We start from the raw sequence: 18,053 nt of genomic DNA on the forward strand, positions 1-18,053 counted from the left end.
TGGTTTTATTATTTATGTGCCCAAAAGACTACTGTATATAAACACAAATCCATTTGAAAGTGTGCCTTCATTTGACTCAAGGTTTCTTCCAACTCTTCAAAATTCTATTTGTTACTCTATGATATATGTTATCATTAAGTCAAAGCTCCTACATCCAAAGCTTCCAAGAAGAAAAATATGAATTGGTCTCAGACTATAGAATTGCTCAAAGGATTTTGAAAATAAAGCAAGAGAGAGAGAGGAAAAAAAGGAAAGAGAAACAAAAGCGATACAAGAAAATCATGGGAAAAAAAAGTCAACAGCTTGTTAATGGAGACACAAAAAATACTAAAGAAAATAACACCTTAAAAACAGACTAGGCCAAATGGTAAAAGAGATACAAAAAGCCAAATGAGGAAAAGAATGCCTTAAAAAGTTGAATTGGCCAAATGGAAAAGGAGGTACAAAAGCTCTCTGAAAAAGATAACTTCTTGAAAATTAGGATTGAGGAGATGGATGCTAAGGACTTTATGAGAAATCAAGAAACCATAAAGCAAAACCAAAAGAATGAAAAAATAGAAGGCAATGTGAGATATTTAATTGGAAAAACAACTGACCCAGAAAATAGATCCAGGAGAGATAATGTAATGTCATCATTATGGAGTCTTCTTCCATGGATATGGGTCACAATCCCTTAATTATTTGGTAGTTGGTCATTGAGAGCTCTTATAGTAAAAAAATTTGAGAGCCTTAAAGCCATCCCAGTGATGGGACTCAATAAACAAAACTAGACTGTTTCTTATATCAATAGTATCAAATTCAAATAGAAATGGATCCCTGGGGCCACATATTAACTTAGCAAACCACAGATTAACAGTATTTGTGTTGTATTATATTTTTATTTATTTTGATAAAGAATTTCCCAATTACATTTTAATCTGCTTTGGGCTGCTCAGGAATATGCTGTAGGCTGCATGCGTGTTTAACACCTTTTTCATAGATAATAGATTTTGCTTGCATAGCATCAGAAAACTCAGAGTTACCTCCATGTAACAATGAAACATGACTTAGATGTTTAAAGTGGGGTGGAATGAGGTAGGATTCAATTCTGCATCAGTTTTTCTCTCTTCAAAAAAAACTTTAAGAATAAAGCACACACACACAAAAGAATAAAGCACACATTCACAAAATCAGAATCTCAGAGTTGAAAGGGACTACAAAGGTCTTCCCAACTAATACCTGTAAAGGATTCCTCTCCCCAGTAAATGAACCTCTAGTAAGGGATATCTACCACTTCTTGAGGCAGTCCATTCCATTTTTAGATAGCTCTAATTTTTAGGAACATTTTCCTTATACCAGCTTTAAATCTGACTCTACCTACAGCTTCCACATTTTGCCCCCAGTTCTTCCCTCTAGAACCAAATAGAACAAGTTTAAAGTCAGGTCTCTTTTTTACATGACAGTCCTTCAAATGCCTGAAGACATTTATTGTGTTTCACCTCCCTCCCTTCCAAAAGTCTAAACCTTTCCTCTTTTTAAAAAGCCAATCCTCACAATCTCAAGGCTCTTCACTATCCTAGTTTCCTTCTTCTGACTATTTTCCACCTTGTTGTTATCTTTCCTAAAGAATAGTGCCCAGAACTAAACATAGTACTTCAAATGTGCTTGGACCTGTCAGAATGCTATGGTACTATCACCTTCTGTGGTCTAGATGTAATGCTTTTCTAAAGATAGTTGCTTCCGTTTTTTTCCCTTGCTATATCACACCATTGGCTCATATTGAGTTTGCTTTCTACTAAGATTTCCAGACCTTTATGCAACGATATGGTAATTAATAGCCACTTTTGTTCTTCTTTTAATTTATAAGCCAAGTGTTCAGTTAGAGAGTGACTAAATTATAACATATACATTGAATGCCAAGTTATTAATTTGAAAACTTTTTTTCTAATTCTAGCTCCTGATTCGAGAAAGACTACATAAAATATTAAATGATTTTCATAAAATAGACAAACAAATGATATTAAGAAAATTTGAAGGAGAAAGAAAAACAGGTTTGGCCAAAATTATATTTAAGCTAATACAATAACTTTTCATCATTGAATCCTCTAAGAATGAAGGTCTGTTATGCTAACAACATCCATATTAAAATATTTTAAATAACCACAAATCATGCAAAGTCTAGCCATATCTAGTTATAGCTGGGCATAATAAAGGCACTATTTTCTATACATAACTTCTATTTCGTGGAATATCAGAGGCAGGAGGTAAGGGCAACTTGATGTAATAGAGAAAGTGGTGGATGTAGAATCCACAGATTTGAGTTTGAGCCTCTCCTTAGACAGTTATTAGCTGTGTGACCCTGGGGAAGGGAACAAGCGTTTATTAATTGCTTATGTGCCAAAACTCTGCTAAGCACTTTATAGATATTATTTCATTTGATCCTCCCAACACCTGCAAGGTAGGTGCAATTATGATCCTCATCTTATAGTTGAGGAGGATCAGTTTTTCATCTGACTTGTTCAGTATCAAACAGCTAATAAGTATCTGAGGCTGGATTTGAACTAGGGTCATCCTGATGCAAGCCCAGTGCTCTATCCGCTGTGTCACCTCGATGCCTCATGATATAATATAGTAGTAACTATATCACAAGCTTGTGAGATCAAGTAAAATGATGTATATAAAACACTCCATAACTCTTTGTCTTGTTTTGTTTTTAGTGAGGCAATTGGGGTTAAGTGACTTGCCCAGGGTCACACAGCTAGTAAGTGTTAAGCGTCTGAGGCCGGTTTTGAACTCAGGTCCTCCTGACTCCAGGGCTGATGCTCTATCTACTGCACCACCTAGCTGCCCCCACTCCATAACTCTTAAAGCTCAATGTAAACATCAAGTATCATCATCACTACCACCACCATCATCATTAGCATAATAATCCCTTCATCTGACATTCTAAAAACCATGCTGCCTATATTTCTACTTCTGATATTGAAGTTTCTAATAAAAGAAATGTGCCTTTGCTCACAAGGAATCAATGTCCCTCTAAATAAATATAGAGCTATATGAAATATTTTTAAGCATTCCTTTAATATGTTTTCTATGTCCTGGCAAAGACACAGTATAGATTGGTCAGCAGAGCATCTGCTGAGACTAAAGTTTACCATTTCAAAATCATGGGGAGGGGGAGTATGTGTTTAGAGAGGGAGGGTTTTGTTTTCTGTTTTTCTTTTAAAAATAGCTTAGAGAGACTAGGAGGCAACATGAAAAGAGCACTGTCTCTAGAGTTGAGGGAATTGTGTTAAAATCTTATCTCTGTTGCCTGTGTGACCTTGAGCAAGTTACTAACCTCTCTGGCTCAGTTTCCCTCTGAGATCCTTTTTAGTTCTACGCCTATGGTCCTATTGTGCTACAGTGCATCTGAGAAAAGGGTGGCATGTGTGAAATTTATATAAATGCATATATAATATTTTAAAGAAACCTAATAGAGCATTTCTAGTCCCATGTTTGCTCCTACTACTTCATTTCATGATCAAGAGCAAAAGTTACTTTACCTCAGTGAGCCTCAGTTTCCTCATCTGTCAAATAAGGAAATTAGAGCTGATTATGTAAGTTGACATTAAATTTAGAGAATCCAACCAAATGTTCACATGGATTATTTGTGCCCAATCTGTGGTAGAGTATTCTGAGCTTGTATTGGTCTCATCAGCCACAGTTGAACACACTGTAAATTGACTCTGACATGGTGATGCCATTTTGGTGCTCTTCAAGAACAAAGGACAACAACCAATCAACACATGGCTGAAAAAGATCTTAGAGGTCATCTATTCCAACCTCTTCCTTCGATCGATAAGGAAATTGAGACTCTAAAAGGTGAAGTGTGTGATTTACTGAAGGTCCGGCATCTCTAAAGCTGCTTTCTAACTCTAAGATTCCACAATTTCTTTTCCCCCATCACAGAATTTGGATCAAAATCCATCTTTCCATTTGCTGTAAGTCTAGATGAATCTGCCGTCTATTTCCATTTGACAAAAGAGCAAATATTGCCTTTTCAATTTCCTTCACATTCTTCTGATCAGAAGTCTGATGAATTGGTAGGTAAAAAGTATATCTGAAGAAATTTTTAGAGTTATAAATGTTGCATAACTAAACTAATAGACCTATATTTCTCATCCTTTGATATTTGGAATATGATTAACAAACCATTGGCATCGAAGCGGCCTGGGTTGTCCCTGACTCTATCAGTTGAGCACAAGCAGGCCCTACAAGGATGGAGGGACATTGACTTAGGGGCTCAATGATGGTCTGTTTTCTGAGGAATAACCTAAGCAAATTCAAAGAGGCTTGACTTCTGGCTGTTGAAATTTTTGGTCATTATAACTCTAGAAAACAATCTGCTAAAGTATTATTGGCAGAGGGAATGTGCACAAACAATGAACTCATAGATTACTAATCTATTGAAGTTCAGATTAACCTACTCAATAAAAATAACTATAATTATACCATGTGCTTTCTGCTTTGATATTGTAATAACATGAATACAAAAGTGGAACCAGTCAATATTAGCATTGTCTGTGATTTTCAAGATGAAACAGATATTCCGTTGACATCAACCATATTAGTTTATGTCAGAGTCTAAACTGGTTGAGTTCCTGTAAGGCCAAGAAGGGAGAGGGCTTCCAGGCTGTGATATGCTTGCTTCTGACCTAGATTTAGGATAATAACTGAGTATGAATTAAAGAAGAATGAAGTAAATAGAACCAGAATAACAATCTGCACAAGAACAACTGCATAGTAAAGTAAAACAACTTGGAGTGATATACCTCTGGTCAATGCAATGACATGGATTCATTTTGCCTGACTATGCTAATTTGTTATAAGTGCTTTTTCTCTTTCCCTCACCCCCTGAGAAGAGGAAGGGAAGGAGTGGGGTGCAGTTAGTAATAATGTAAAAAAAGAGGGTCATTGAAACATTTTTTCAAATGCACAAATTGCAGAAATAAGGATGGACAAGCAGGACAATTTTGAAAGTGTAGAGCTTATTATACACATTTTTTTTTTGGCGAGGCAATTGGGGTTAAGTGACTTGCCCAGGGTCACACAGCTAGTAAGTGTCAAGTGTCTGAGGCTGGGTTTGAACTCAGGTCCTCCTGAATCCAGGGCCAGTGCTCTATCCACTGTGCCACCTCGCTGCCCTATTATATACATTTTTAAAGTAAGCTGTGTGAAATGGAGAGTTTAGAGTTTCATGTAGAATCCTTTTTGTGTGTTCTGTTGTGTGTATAAAACTGGTTTGGGGTTTTTTTAGGTGTTTAAATTCAGAATAAAAAATAAAATAAAATAAATTATATCTGAGACTTAGAATCACTTAGATTTGTTGCTCCTCATCAAAACACACTTGTGAGACTTTTTCTCTAAGAGTTGGTGACTTTGGATTCTTTTTCTCTCTCCTTCCAGTCAGACCTCTCAATTCCAAAAGAGTGATCTCTTCCCTGTTAATTGCACCTTGAAAATCATGGATTTATTTCTTATTTTGAATCTTATGAAGATTATACACTGTAGGCAAAGGTTGGACCAGCTGTTTTGGGAAGCATTTGTATGGAAGTTAAGCCAAATTTTTAATCTAGACTGAAAGTGTAAAGTCATAAGATTTTTGTTTGTTTGTTTTAGGGACTTAGTAGTTTGGGCAGCCTTCTTTCACAGTATTATAGGAATGCAAACCTAGTCTTTCCCTTTGGAAATTGTGTCTTAGGGGCAGCTAGTTGGCAAAGTGATAAAGCACTGGCCCTGGATTCAGGAGGACCTGAGTTCAAATTTGGCCTCAGACACTTGACACTTACTAGCTGTGTGACCCTGGGCAAGTCACTTAACCCTCATTGCCCTAAAAAAAAGAAATTGTGTCTTAGAGAATGTTTAAATATTGCAAAGTGGAAAGGGGCAAACAAGCTCAAAGTTGTCAGAGAATATCAGGCCTTTGATAGAGTGGGCACCAAGAAGGATTGGAATTGTCTCTTATCAGTAAAACATTCTCGGGCAAGTAGTCAACTCTTACAAATGCCATCAGAGTTTATTAATAAGAGGGAGAAATTCAGTTGTGGAAACTTTGCTTGAATAAGAGAGTAGTTCAGGGGGCAGCTAGGTGGCGCAGTGGATAGAGCACCGGCCCTGGAGTCAGGAGTACCTGAGTTCAAATCCGACCTCAGACACTTAACACTTACTAGCTGTGTGACCCTGGGCAAGTCACTTAACCCCAATTGCCTCACTAAAAAAAAAAAAAGAGAGAGAGAGAGAGAGAGTAGTTCATTTGGGTTTTAGTTAAACACAATTCTGGACACTTATACAATAAACATTGAAAAAGAAAAGGTTGGTCCATACAGTGGCAATTACTTTCTAGATGATAAAAGAGAAGAGGGAGAATGTAGTGCTTAGCTTTTTAAAAAATTATTATTCTAGGGGCAGCTAGGTGGCGCAGTGGATAGAGGCACCAACCCTGGAGTTAGGAGGACCTGGGTTCAAATCCGGCCTCAGACATTTGACATTTACTAGCTGTGTGACCCTGGGCAAGTCACTTAACCCCAATTGCCTCACCCCCTCCATAAAACAATTATTATTCTAGACAAGGATTTTTCCCCACACTTGAGTAGTTAGGAAAGATCTCATGCTCACAATCCTAATGTCTCCTCTGACCAACAAACTCAGAGAGCCAGCAGCACCATTTCCTTAAATTACAATTAGCACATCTGCAGGAGACATGTGGAGAAGTAAGAATACTGGAAGAATGGCCTTACTTTACAAAGCTTATACTCCTTTCAAAGCAACCCTACTCATTCACTTCAGCAAATGCAGACTTTCACCCAATTTCACTTTTCAGAAGAATATCAAACTCTTACTAGAGAAGTTGGTAGGCTAATTAGGAACGTACTCCATTCTAGAATAAGGGCCTGCCTATGGAAGATCAGCAGACAGAATATACCCACCAAAGGAAATAAATGTTTGTGTTGGGCCAGTTGCCATGAAATAGGCATTAACTAATATGGCCTTGCAAGTAACTACTCTTCCATGGCAGTAAGCAAATTTGCTGCACAAATAAAACAGAACTCTGCTTTTCTTTTTTGTAATATCTAGGCTGATTGAAAAAAAATGGTATTGTGAGCTGATACATTTTTGGATTTGCTTTCAAGATTTCTTTATCTACCAAATGTGAGCTATACTTATCAAATGCCTATCACATCTTTCATAATGACTGGCACTGGCCCAAGAAAGCCTTCTTCAGGCTAGAGTTATTCCACCTAACTCTCAATATCCTCACCTGAAAATTAAAAATGGGTACAAAAGAACCTTTGAAAAATTATTATCCTATGAAATTCATATTTAAAAGTATAATGGACAGGGGAAATATTTCCATATTTGCTTAGTGTTGATTAAATTACATTTATGTCATTAATTTTTAAATTTCAGGCTCCTAATGGACTTGGACTGCTGCCCATTAAATCATCAGAGGTTCAAATCAAACAAAGTCACCAGTTTCTCAACTTGCAGGTTGGTCACATTTCATGAAACATCTTGTCAAGGTGTCATTTAAACTACTTGAGTAGTTTTGATTATGAAAAAAAGGGAACAAAATATTCTTGAATTAATCAAGAATGATTTTCTCTTTTTAGCCAGCAAATGGATTGCACATAGCATGTCCAATTTATCTCTGTAACATTTCTCTATTCTGCTGTTATTTTATTATGAGTAAGAGGCAGTGTAGCATATTGGAGAGAGAGCTGGCCTCGGAGTCAGGAAGAGGCAGATTCAGTTCTTCATGCCTTGGATACATAGATTGCTGTGTATCTGGGCAAGTCACTTAACCTCTCTGTGACCCACACAATTGTCTGAGATTGCTGGTTTGTAAATGACTTACCAATCTGTATCAGTAGAAGATTTTTCACAATAGGCAGCTCCCCACATCAATGAAACCACAGGTCCAGACTAATAAAAAAGGACATGATTGGACCATAAAATGATGAGACTGGTTAGTTTTTTGTTATTTATGGAAATCAGTCTCCTTAATCATACTACATATTATCTATATATAAAGTTAGTGGATTTGTATATTATAGAACCTTTATGGATATTGAATGAAATATAATTAATATATGTGACTATCACAAGGTTATAAAATGGCTATCATTCCAACTCGAGACGAAATGGACTATACCACTGTTCATCATGTTCTCTTTTTGTTTTGGTTTTGGGTTTTGGGTTTTGGGTTTTTTTGCAGGGCAATGGGGGTTAAGTGACTTGCCCAGGGTCACACAGCTAGCAAGTGTCAAGTGTCTGAGGCATGATTTGAATCCAGGGCTGGTGCTTTATCCACTTCGCCACCTAGCTGCCCCCATCATGTTCTCTTAAGCTGACTTTTGCCCATAAGTATCACCAACACTTTGAGTAAGAATAAGTTTACATTGCAGAATGTTCAAGTTCTTGCATTTCAGTATGTGTTATTTGTTTTTCAGGTTCCTCAAGTTTATACTATCATGGGATACAAACCTTTCTGTATCCAGCAGTCCTCATGTAGTTATAAATCTCAAAAACTTGCTCGACCTCTAAAACAGGGACCTGAGGTAATATGTCAAAATTTCTAATAATCACTTTCAATTTTAATCTTAACATGTCATTCTGGAACTAAATATAACTCATCATTTTTTGCAAACGATTTATTATAAATTTAACATTAAGTAACAATATGGCTAAACTCGTTTGGGTGTTTTTTTTTTTTCCCCAGAGGCAATTGGGGTTAAATGACTTGGCCAGGGTCACACTACTAGTAAGTGTCTGAGGCCAGATTACAGCTCAGGCCCTCTTGACTCCCGGGCCAGTGCTCTATCTACTGTGCCACCTAGCTCTCCTCCTCTTCCCACCACCCACTCCCATTTTAACTAATTGGTAAAGTATTATGCCTCTTCAGTCACTCCATTTTGGTCTCCATTAGGATTTTTTTTTTCCATTAATTCTCATTCACTTTTCCCCTTTTGTGGTCATAAGTGATGACTTTCTGGTACTATTTTTTCTTTGAATTATTTCTTAAATATCTTTCAGATTTATTTATATTTTTATACTTATAATTCTCATTTGCATTATCATATGCTTTTACATTAGTCTACCACCATTTATTTAATCATTTCCCTATTGTTGGACATTTAAGTTGCTGTGTGTATGTATATGAGAGATTACAAATAATGCTTCAAGAAAAATCTTTGAACAATTTTTTTTTGTTTTAAATAACATCTTTAAGGTATATTCTTAACAACGAAATTATTGGGTCTAAGGGTTATGATTATTTTTGTTACTTTTACTGTATACTGCCAGATTGCTCTATAGATTCTAAAAGTTTACTATTCTAATGGCAATATTTCTCTAAAATGCTGCCAGCATCACGTTTTGCTGCTTTAATTATGTTTATGAACTTGATTGGGGTGAGGTGGTCTCCTCTGAGCCGTCTTTGAATATTAGGTTGAACATTTTTCATATTATTATGAATAATTCACATTTTCTGTTTTGAAAATTATCTGTTCTTGTCCTTTGGTCATTTGTCGTCCATGGGCTGGAAGTTACCTTTGTGAATTTTAAAATGTTCATTATATACTTTAGATAGCAATTTTTTTAATATGTCATGTGCCATAATGAGTTATGGTTTAGCAGAAAAATGTATGACCCAATAAAAGAATGGCTGGGAGAAGGACAACCATTACACACCATAGTGTTCAAATGGGATCACCATGAAAGTGAACAGGACATAAGGAAGCCCCCCTCACCACCACATTGAGTAGACCCTTTTTGTCAAATTTATGGGAGGACATGGTTAGTCACATAGGATGGGCAGGCATGGATGAGTACAATCTGTATCATTGGAGGGAAAAATCTACATTATGAGATCATACATTTTCTGGAATACTTTTTCTTTAAAAAAAAATTAATGTAATCCAGCACATCTGAGAAAACAGCAGGGTAAAATGGATTAATTGGTAGATTTGGGAGTCAGAAAGAACTTGGCTTCAGTCCCCACCTCTAGCACTTACTAGCTATGTGACCATGGGCAAGTGACTTAAAGTCTTTAACCCTCAAGCAGTTCTCTAAGTTTTAGATGGGTTGCAATCTGCATTAGTGAAGGGAATCCCCACATTGGTAAAATCATGGGTCCTCAATGTTTTGACAAGCTTATTTATCTTGTCCCTAATAATTCTGTCTGTTAAATAGAAAACAATATAACTGCTTTTCACAGTAGAGATGAATGTATTATTCCATTTTCCTTCCATCTTTTTATCATCTTTATTTTATGCCTGAGTTTAACCATTGAGCTGGAAATCATGGAGGTCTGTGTTTTAAGATGTTACCAAAGTATGTTGATTAAATAATGAATCTTTCTCAAAATTTTCTTTAATACTTTTTTGGGTTATTTTAAAGGAGGAGACAATACCTATGGTGTCACTACAACAATCTTCAGGTAGCTCCTTGTCCTCTGGAAAGTTATCATTGTTGAATCTGAGCCCCCCTGACACTCTACTCAAGCCTCCATTCTATCACCCGCTCTGTGTTTTTGTAAGTAAAAGCCGCAAGAGTTAAAGTAAAAGTCTTGTTGTCCCTTGTTACATTTCAATAATTTTCTTTAGGAAAAAAAACACAAAGGGAATTGGTGTTTCTTAAAGTGAACTTAACCATAACTAATCTTTGAAACTGGATATGGATTGATGATTTTTAGAGGACTTCTTTCAGCTTCTCCCCCATTAATAACTTCAGTGTTCTTTTGCTTCAGACCTTGATTTCAGTACCTCCAGGTGAGTATTCTGGCCTCTGATTGATTGTTCTGGCAGGAGACATTAGTTAACCTTTCTCACTTTCTTTCTTGAAGATCACAGAACTAGAAGAATGTTAGAACTGAAAGGGACCATCATGTTTCCGTGGTCTGGCCCACTCTTTTTCAGATAAGGAATCTGAGACCCCTCAGGGAAGTGAAATGACTTGCCTACCATCAAGCTAGGAAGTGAAAGCTAGGACTAGAGCCATGATTTTCTCAGCTCCTGGTCCAAATGTTTGGTTGTGTTTTTTTAAACCTGCTTTATCTCTCAGTGTCTGTGATGTTGGAACACAGCATTATACAGGCTCTATTTCTATTATTTATAATAAAATTATAATTTATAATTATTTATAATCTGTATGACTATTGGTTAGTGTGGGGACCAATTTTTAATTGGGGAGTGCTAGCTAAGCGGCTCACCACAATATTGGGACAAGGAAGGAGACCGGCAGCCTCCCTCAAAACAGAACAAGATTTATTTTAACAAGAATGAACTTTAAAAAAAAAACAGCACAAACAGGATCAGTAGGATCAAGGGAAAGGAAATAAAATGGGGAAAGGGAAATTATAATACCTGAAAAATACCACCGCCCAGGAATCAGCTGAAAACACGCAGCAGAACGCCTGTCGCTTTCCAGCTTCCACCTAGAATGCCCAATTCTCCTCCCCCAAACCTAGAAACACCCCACACAGTCCCAGCCAATGGGATGGCCGCTCTGACAGTCACATGACTGCCCTCACTAGGCTTCCAATCATTATAATTTTGCCAGGCCCATGTAGGCTTCGGCGAGTGGTGATGACATGAGGTGCCAGAGCCTTGGCAATGGCTACAACCAGTGGGTGGAGCACTGTGCAGTTTGCGGAGTCCCCCAGGCCAGTGCGCTCCGAGGCATAAAAACCTCAAATAACAATTCTTTACATTAGTTAACTTCCCTAAACATCAGTTTCTTCATCTATAAAATGGGAATACTAATATGTATACTATCTACCTCACAGGGTAGGTGGTAAAGCCCAAGGGCGATCATGTGTGTAAAATCCTTTGCTGACATTTAAGTGCTTTGTAAAGGTTAGCTATTTTTATGATCATGTTATATTTGAAATCATGGAGGCATTTCCTTGGAATTCTAGAGGATAAAACAAATTAATGCAGATTTCTAAAAAAAAACTCCTTGCAAAGATTTATAGACTATTACTGTTAGAAAAAAAAAAAGTCTTAGGGATTGGCTCATCTAGCGCTCTCATTTTGCACATTAGAGCAGAAAGCAGGATGCCTGGAACATCATTGGTTCTTGATAATTGCTTGTTGACTGACTGACTGACTGATTAGAGATAAAACGACTTGTCCAAGGTCACAAGCTAATTAAGGCTTTTCAGTATAGGATACAATGAGTACTCTGTTCCATGGTTCAAACTGTGGAACTAACTTCCTTAAAAGTTAATGTGGGGGCAGCTAGATGGCACAGTGGATAAAGCACTGGCCCTGGATTCAGGAGGACCTGAGTTCAAATCTGACCTCAGACACATGACATTTACTAGCTGTGTGACCCTGGGCAAGTCACTTAACCCTCACTGCCCTGCAAAAAAAAAGTTAATGTGAAGCCCATGTAATCAGACAGTCTAATAGTCCTGTTTCCCAGTGGTCTCTGGGGAAAAGATATGGAATAGAAAGCAGATCAATGTGCAAGAACAATATGAGGATTGGGACAATTGTCTCAGCATGGATTCTGGTCTCAGAGCCCTGAAGAGCCTTCAGGCATGCCACCAAAGGAAAAGGCTCAAAATGGGTTTTACTTAAGAGATCGTCCTAGGTAATAAATTTGTAAGTACCATCATTGAACAAAGGAGAAACATACCTTAGGTATGGAGACCATCAAGAACTCTGCAGCTTCTAATGCAAGATCTTGAAAAACCTTGGTCACTTTGCCACACGCCTTTCTTTTTACAAACCTAGAATCTAAACTCGGCATGTTCACAGCTGAATTCATATTCTCTTCACCACCACCACCACCATCCCAGCCCAAATCCTCACCTCTTCCTAGCTTCCCTATTATTTTCAAAGTACCAACCCAGTCATATAGACTCCTCAACTCCTCACACTTTCATCACCCCCATATCCTGCCTGTATCTAAGTCTTGCTAATTCTACCATCTTGGCATCTCTCATGTTCACCCTCTTCTCTCCTGGCATTGCCATCATCCTGGTTGAGGCCCTCATCACCTAATGCCTGTGAGGGCCAAACTTTGATATATGGAGCGTTATTTGGGTGACTCGCCTTAATATTGGGGTCCTGGAAATATGGGGGACCTTTTATGTTCTCCCTATGCTCTGAACTGCCCTTTTTAGATATTTCTCCTAGGCCAAAAGAAAGGAGCCTCTAAGCTTTAGTTCACAAAAGGATCAGATTTTATTACTTTATTAATTAAACAACAAAGATGAAACTAATAAAAATCAAAGATAAGGAAATAGGAAAATAGAAATACAGATAGATATTCTTAACTCTAAGCTTAACCTATTCTCTCCCAGACCGTTCCCAATTAAGCTAGTTCAAAGGAATTTAGGGTTTTCCGTAAGTAACTCACCAACCCCCAGGACAGTCTGCAGTTGCCCGACACAGAGCACGAACACACACCACACGCCATCAGAACCGTGGTCTCCCGAGACAGAGAGCGAACACGCCACCAGCACAAGTGGCCAAGACCAAAAAAAGGCCAACTTCCGGAAGACGCCTGCCTCCCTTCAGCAAACGTTCAATCTCCTCTCCCCCAAAACGGGAGGTCCTTCCTTCTAACCTCAGTAGCATAGTAACCTTGAGGTGGGCCAGGTATGGCTTCTCCCAAATGATTCAGCTAAAACTGCGATATTAATCTTTACTACAAATAATTTTTACCACATGCCTGGACAATTACAATAGTCTGCTGGTTGGTCTCCCTGCTTCAAGTCTCTCCCTACTCCAGTCCACTCAGCTGTCAAAGTAATCTTCCCTAAACATAGATCTGTTGTTATCCCCTCCTCCCCTCCCCTTCAGTCAACTCTAGCAACTCCCTATTAACCTTTAGGATCAAATATAAAATCCTCTGTTTGACTTAGAAGCCCTTAAGAGTCTAATGTCTTCATACCTTTCCATTCTTCTTCACACCTTACTTTCCTCCACTTTCTCTATGATTCAGTGACACTGTTCTCCTTCCCATGGCTGAGCTCTTCAGCAGCTGACTCTTAGACTTGGAATGCTCCCCTTCCCTTATCTCTGCCTTCTGGTTTTCCATGGGTTCAACTATATCAATCTAAAATCCAACCTTTTACAAGAACTCATTCTGGTTCTCCTTAATGCTAAATTCTTTCTTCCTTAGAATATCTTCAATTTACCCTGTGGGTGTATATGTATGTATGTGTATGTACATATGAATATACATATATACATATATATGTATATATATATGTATGTAGTTGTTCACATGTTATCTTCCCCATTAGACTGTGAGCTACTTTAAGTAGAGACCTTTCTGCATTTCTTTGTATCCCCAGCCCTTAGGACTGTGCCTGGAACATAGTAGGTGCTTATTAAGTGTTTGTTGACTTGACAGCATCAGCATTACATCCTTTAAACAGTACCGTGATAAGTACAGCTTGTGTTGACATCATTGAGGAAATAACTACATGTCAGAGAGCTGAAATCATGCTATTTGTGCAAATGTTCAGAGTCAACATCTGTCAGTACCAGCTGATGCTCACAGTGAGGCAAGACTATGGTCATGGCAGACTTCAGAGCTCCCCCTAGACTTAGGTGTTTTGTTGTTGTTGGGTTTTGTTTTGTTTAAGGGGGGAGCTTGTTTATTGTTTATCTTTATTTGCATAAGTCAAAGACATTGTTTAAGGGATGTTTTAACCAAAGCATTGATCTTGTAGCCAACAGAAAGTTTTTGGGGGGAGGGAGATTACAGCAAGCCCTATTCCTTAATGTTAAATGTAAAATTCTCAATTGAACTAATTAATTCTGCTTCTGTTCCTCAGAGGAGGAATATATTTTTGGCAACTACTGAACTATAGCAGACAGTGTTTCAAAGGAACTGAAAATAAAAGATAATTTGGCAATAGATCGAGGGAAAAACACAGACAACCTTGTTTTAAAATTTTTTACCATTAAACATTATGACTTTTTCAGAATGAATACAAATTACAGAATTATAAATAGCCAACTTTTATCAAGCATTAACATTTAGTATATTTCATTTAGTTCATATGTCATTTCAGGAGATTGCATACAATCTCCTGTTACAAAAAATAATCACAAACCTTAATGGATCTAAGTTGCTGTTATAAATGTATCTAACAAAGCCTCAAACTAAACAACATTTTAAGTAGAAAAACATTCATTTAAAAATAGTTTGGGTAACTAATATTTCTGTGGCATATGTATATACACACACACTAGTTTTTCTATAGGAAATCTTTACAGAGATTCTTGAAACTTATCTTAACCCTAATTTAAAACTAGATCAAAGTGTCTTTTAGAATATTATATTTGAAACTTCAGTGTTATAGAAATCATTACAATAATCAGAACATACTACTTGGTCATTAATGATTACTTGCTTTGAAATATTAAACAAAATCTAGCATTTTTCTGGAATAGCTTTTCAATATATCAGTTGGCCCTCCCATCTCCAAAGTAAGGACCTCTCACAAATGAGTTTCAGTGCAATTTCCCTTAGTGGTTGATTGTGGTTAAGATCCTTCCCCACCCCCCACCCACCCAGGTAGTACCACATGATTATAACATCATGGTGTAGCAATTATTTAAACATACTTCGGTCACATGGCTATTTTATATGTTAATATGTAAAATGCTTAAAAGATATCAACAATTAGTTTAATATGGTGCTCTGAAATTCAGGCAATTGCTTAATTTTTTTCTGTTTCTTTTCATGTTTCAAAGTGATTATGTCTAAAACTCATCATTCCAAATCATATACACTTTTTTAATCAGCACAAATTTGCCTTCAATCCCACTGACCCAAACATCCCCATTTCTCACTGAGAATTAAAGAAAAACAAAACCTCCATTACAAACATTGTATAGTCTGGTAAAACCAATTTCCATGTTGGCCACGTCCAATAAAAATATGTCTCATTCTGCTTTCTGAGCCCTTCATTTATCATGAGGTGGGTAACATTTTTCATCATTAGTCCTCTGGAATCATGGTTGAGTATTATTTCACTGGAATCATGGATCACAGTTGTTCATTCTTTCAGAGTTATTTGCCTTTGCATACTATTATCTTTGCATCAATTGTTCTCCTAGTTCTGTCTGCATCACTCTGCATTGACTCAAGTAAGTCTTCCCAGGTTTCTCTGAAACTTTTACCACAATAGTATTCCATCATGTTTCTATACTTGTTCAGCCATTCCCCAATATATGGGCATCCCCTCAATTTCCAGTTCTTTGCCAATGCAAAAAGAGTTGCTATAAATTTTTTTGTACATGTGGGTCCTTTTTCCCTTTTTATGATTTCTTTGGGATATAGACTCTGTAGTGGTATTGCTGGCTCAAAGGGTATTCATAGTTTTATAGCCCTTTGTGCATAGTTCCAAATTGCTCTTCCCAGTGGTTGTATCAGTTCACAAATCCACCAACAATGCATTAGTGTTCCATTTCCCCCATATCTCCAACATTTATCATTTTCCTTTTTCATCATATTAGCCAATCTGAAAGGTATGAGGTGGTACCTCAGAGTTATTTTAAATTGCATTTCACTAATCAATAATGATTGAGAACATTTTTTCATATAACTATAGATAGCTTTAATTTCTTCATCTGAAAACTACCTGTTCATATCCATTGACCATTTCTCAATTGGGAAATGACTTGTAGTCTTATAAATTTGACTCATTCTCTATATATTTGAGAAATGAGGCCTTTATCAGAAACACTGGTTGTAAAAAAATTTTTTCCAGCTTTCTGCTTTCCTTCTAATCTTGGTTGCGTTGGTTTTGTTTGTGCAAAACCTTTTTAACTTAATGTGATCCATTTTGCATTTCATAATGTTCTATATCTCTCCTTTGGTCATAAATTCTTCCCCTCTCCATAGGTCTTACAGGTAAACTATTCCTTCCTCTTATAATTTGCCTATGATGTTACCCTTTATGTCTAAATCATGCATGCATTTTGACCTTATTTTGGTAGAAAATATAAGGTGTTGGTCTACACCTAGTTTCTGACATAGTATTTTTCCATTTTCCCAGCACTTTTTGTCAAATAGTGAGTTCTTATCCAAGAAGCTGGAGTCTTTGGGTTTATCAAACAGTTGATTGCTATAGTCATTTACTACTGTGTCTTATGTGACTAACATATTCCACTGATCCACCCCTCTATTTCTCAGCAAGTACCAAATAGTTTTGATGTTTGCCACTTTATAATATAGTTTAAATCTGGTATAGCTAGGCCACCTTCCTTTGTATTTTTTCATTAATTCCCTTGATATAATTTTTTTAAATGTTATTTATTTATTTATTTATTTGTTTATTTTGATAGGCAATGAGGGCTAAGTGACTTGCCCAGGGCCACACAGCTAGTAAATGCCAAGTTTTTGAGGCCGGATTTGACCTCAGGTCCTCCTGAATCTAGGGCCAGTGCTTTGTCCACTGCGCCACCTAGCTGCCCCCAAAGCAGTTCTTAATATTTGTCTTATAAAATTTTGAGTTCCAAATGCTTTCCTTCTTTCCTTCCACTCACCTCCCTGAGACAGTAAGCAATTTGATATAAATTATACATGTACAGTCATATAAAACATATTTCCATATTAGTCATGTTGTAAAAGAAAACAAAACTCAATTGAAAAAAATCCACAAAAAAGTGAAAAACATTATGCTTCAATCTTCATTCAGAATCTGTGACTTGGAGGTAGATAGCATTTTTCATCATAAGTCTTTCAGAATTGTCTTGGATCATTGGATTGCTAGGAATAGCTAAGTCATGCATAGTCATTGCAACTATTTTCAAGAGATGATCCTTTGGCCTTAGGTTTGTATCAGGGTTATCTTTTATGAAAAACAAAACTGGCAAGTGAAAATATCCTCCATTTCCATTCACAGCCAATCTGGTGTACCCATTTAGGTGCATATGCAGATGTCAGATGATTGCTTTATTTCGTAGCCCAGCTTGAAATTAGTAAAGAGCAGGACCTCTTTGCACACCAGATGCTAAATCCAAGTGGAGCCTTCCTGGATAAAAACATTATCAAAATAA

At 37.0% G+C, this 18,053-nt stretch overlaps 1 protein-coding gene across 1 annotated transcript in view; it reads left to right on the plus strand.

Annotated features, from left to right (window-relative positions):
- The window catches only part of CFAP221 (cilia and flagella associated protein 221), a 113,863-nt gene that overhangs the window by 73,687 nt on the left and 22,123 nt on the right, over nt 1–18,053 (plus strand). The window contains exons 15-19 of the mRNA XM_043995370.1: nt 1,934–2,030; nt 3,931–4,064; nt 7,429–7,509; nt 8,472–8,579; nt 10,420–10,554. Coding sequence (XP_043851305.1) covers nt 1,934–2,030; nt 3,931–4,064; nt 7,429–7,509; nt 8,472–8,579; nt 10,420–10,554 — 555 coding nt within the window. The remainder of the gene's footprint in view (nt 1–1,933; nt 2,031–3,930; nt 4,065–7,428; nt 7,510–8,471; nt 8,580–10,419; nt 10,555–18,053) is intronic.

The sequence above is a fragment of the Dromiciops gliroides genome, chromosome 3 (genome assembly GCF_019393635.1).
Source record: "Dromiciops gliroides isolate mDroGli1 chromosome 3, mDroGli1.pri, whole genome shotgun sequence".
Classification (NCBI taxonomy): domain Eukaryota; kingdom Metazoa; phylum Chordata; class Mammalia; order Microbiotheria; family Microbiotheriidae; genus Dromiciops; species Dromiciops gliroides.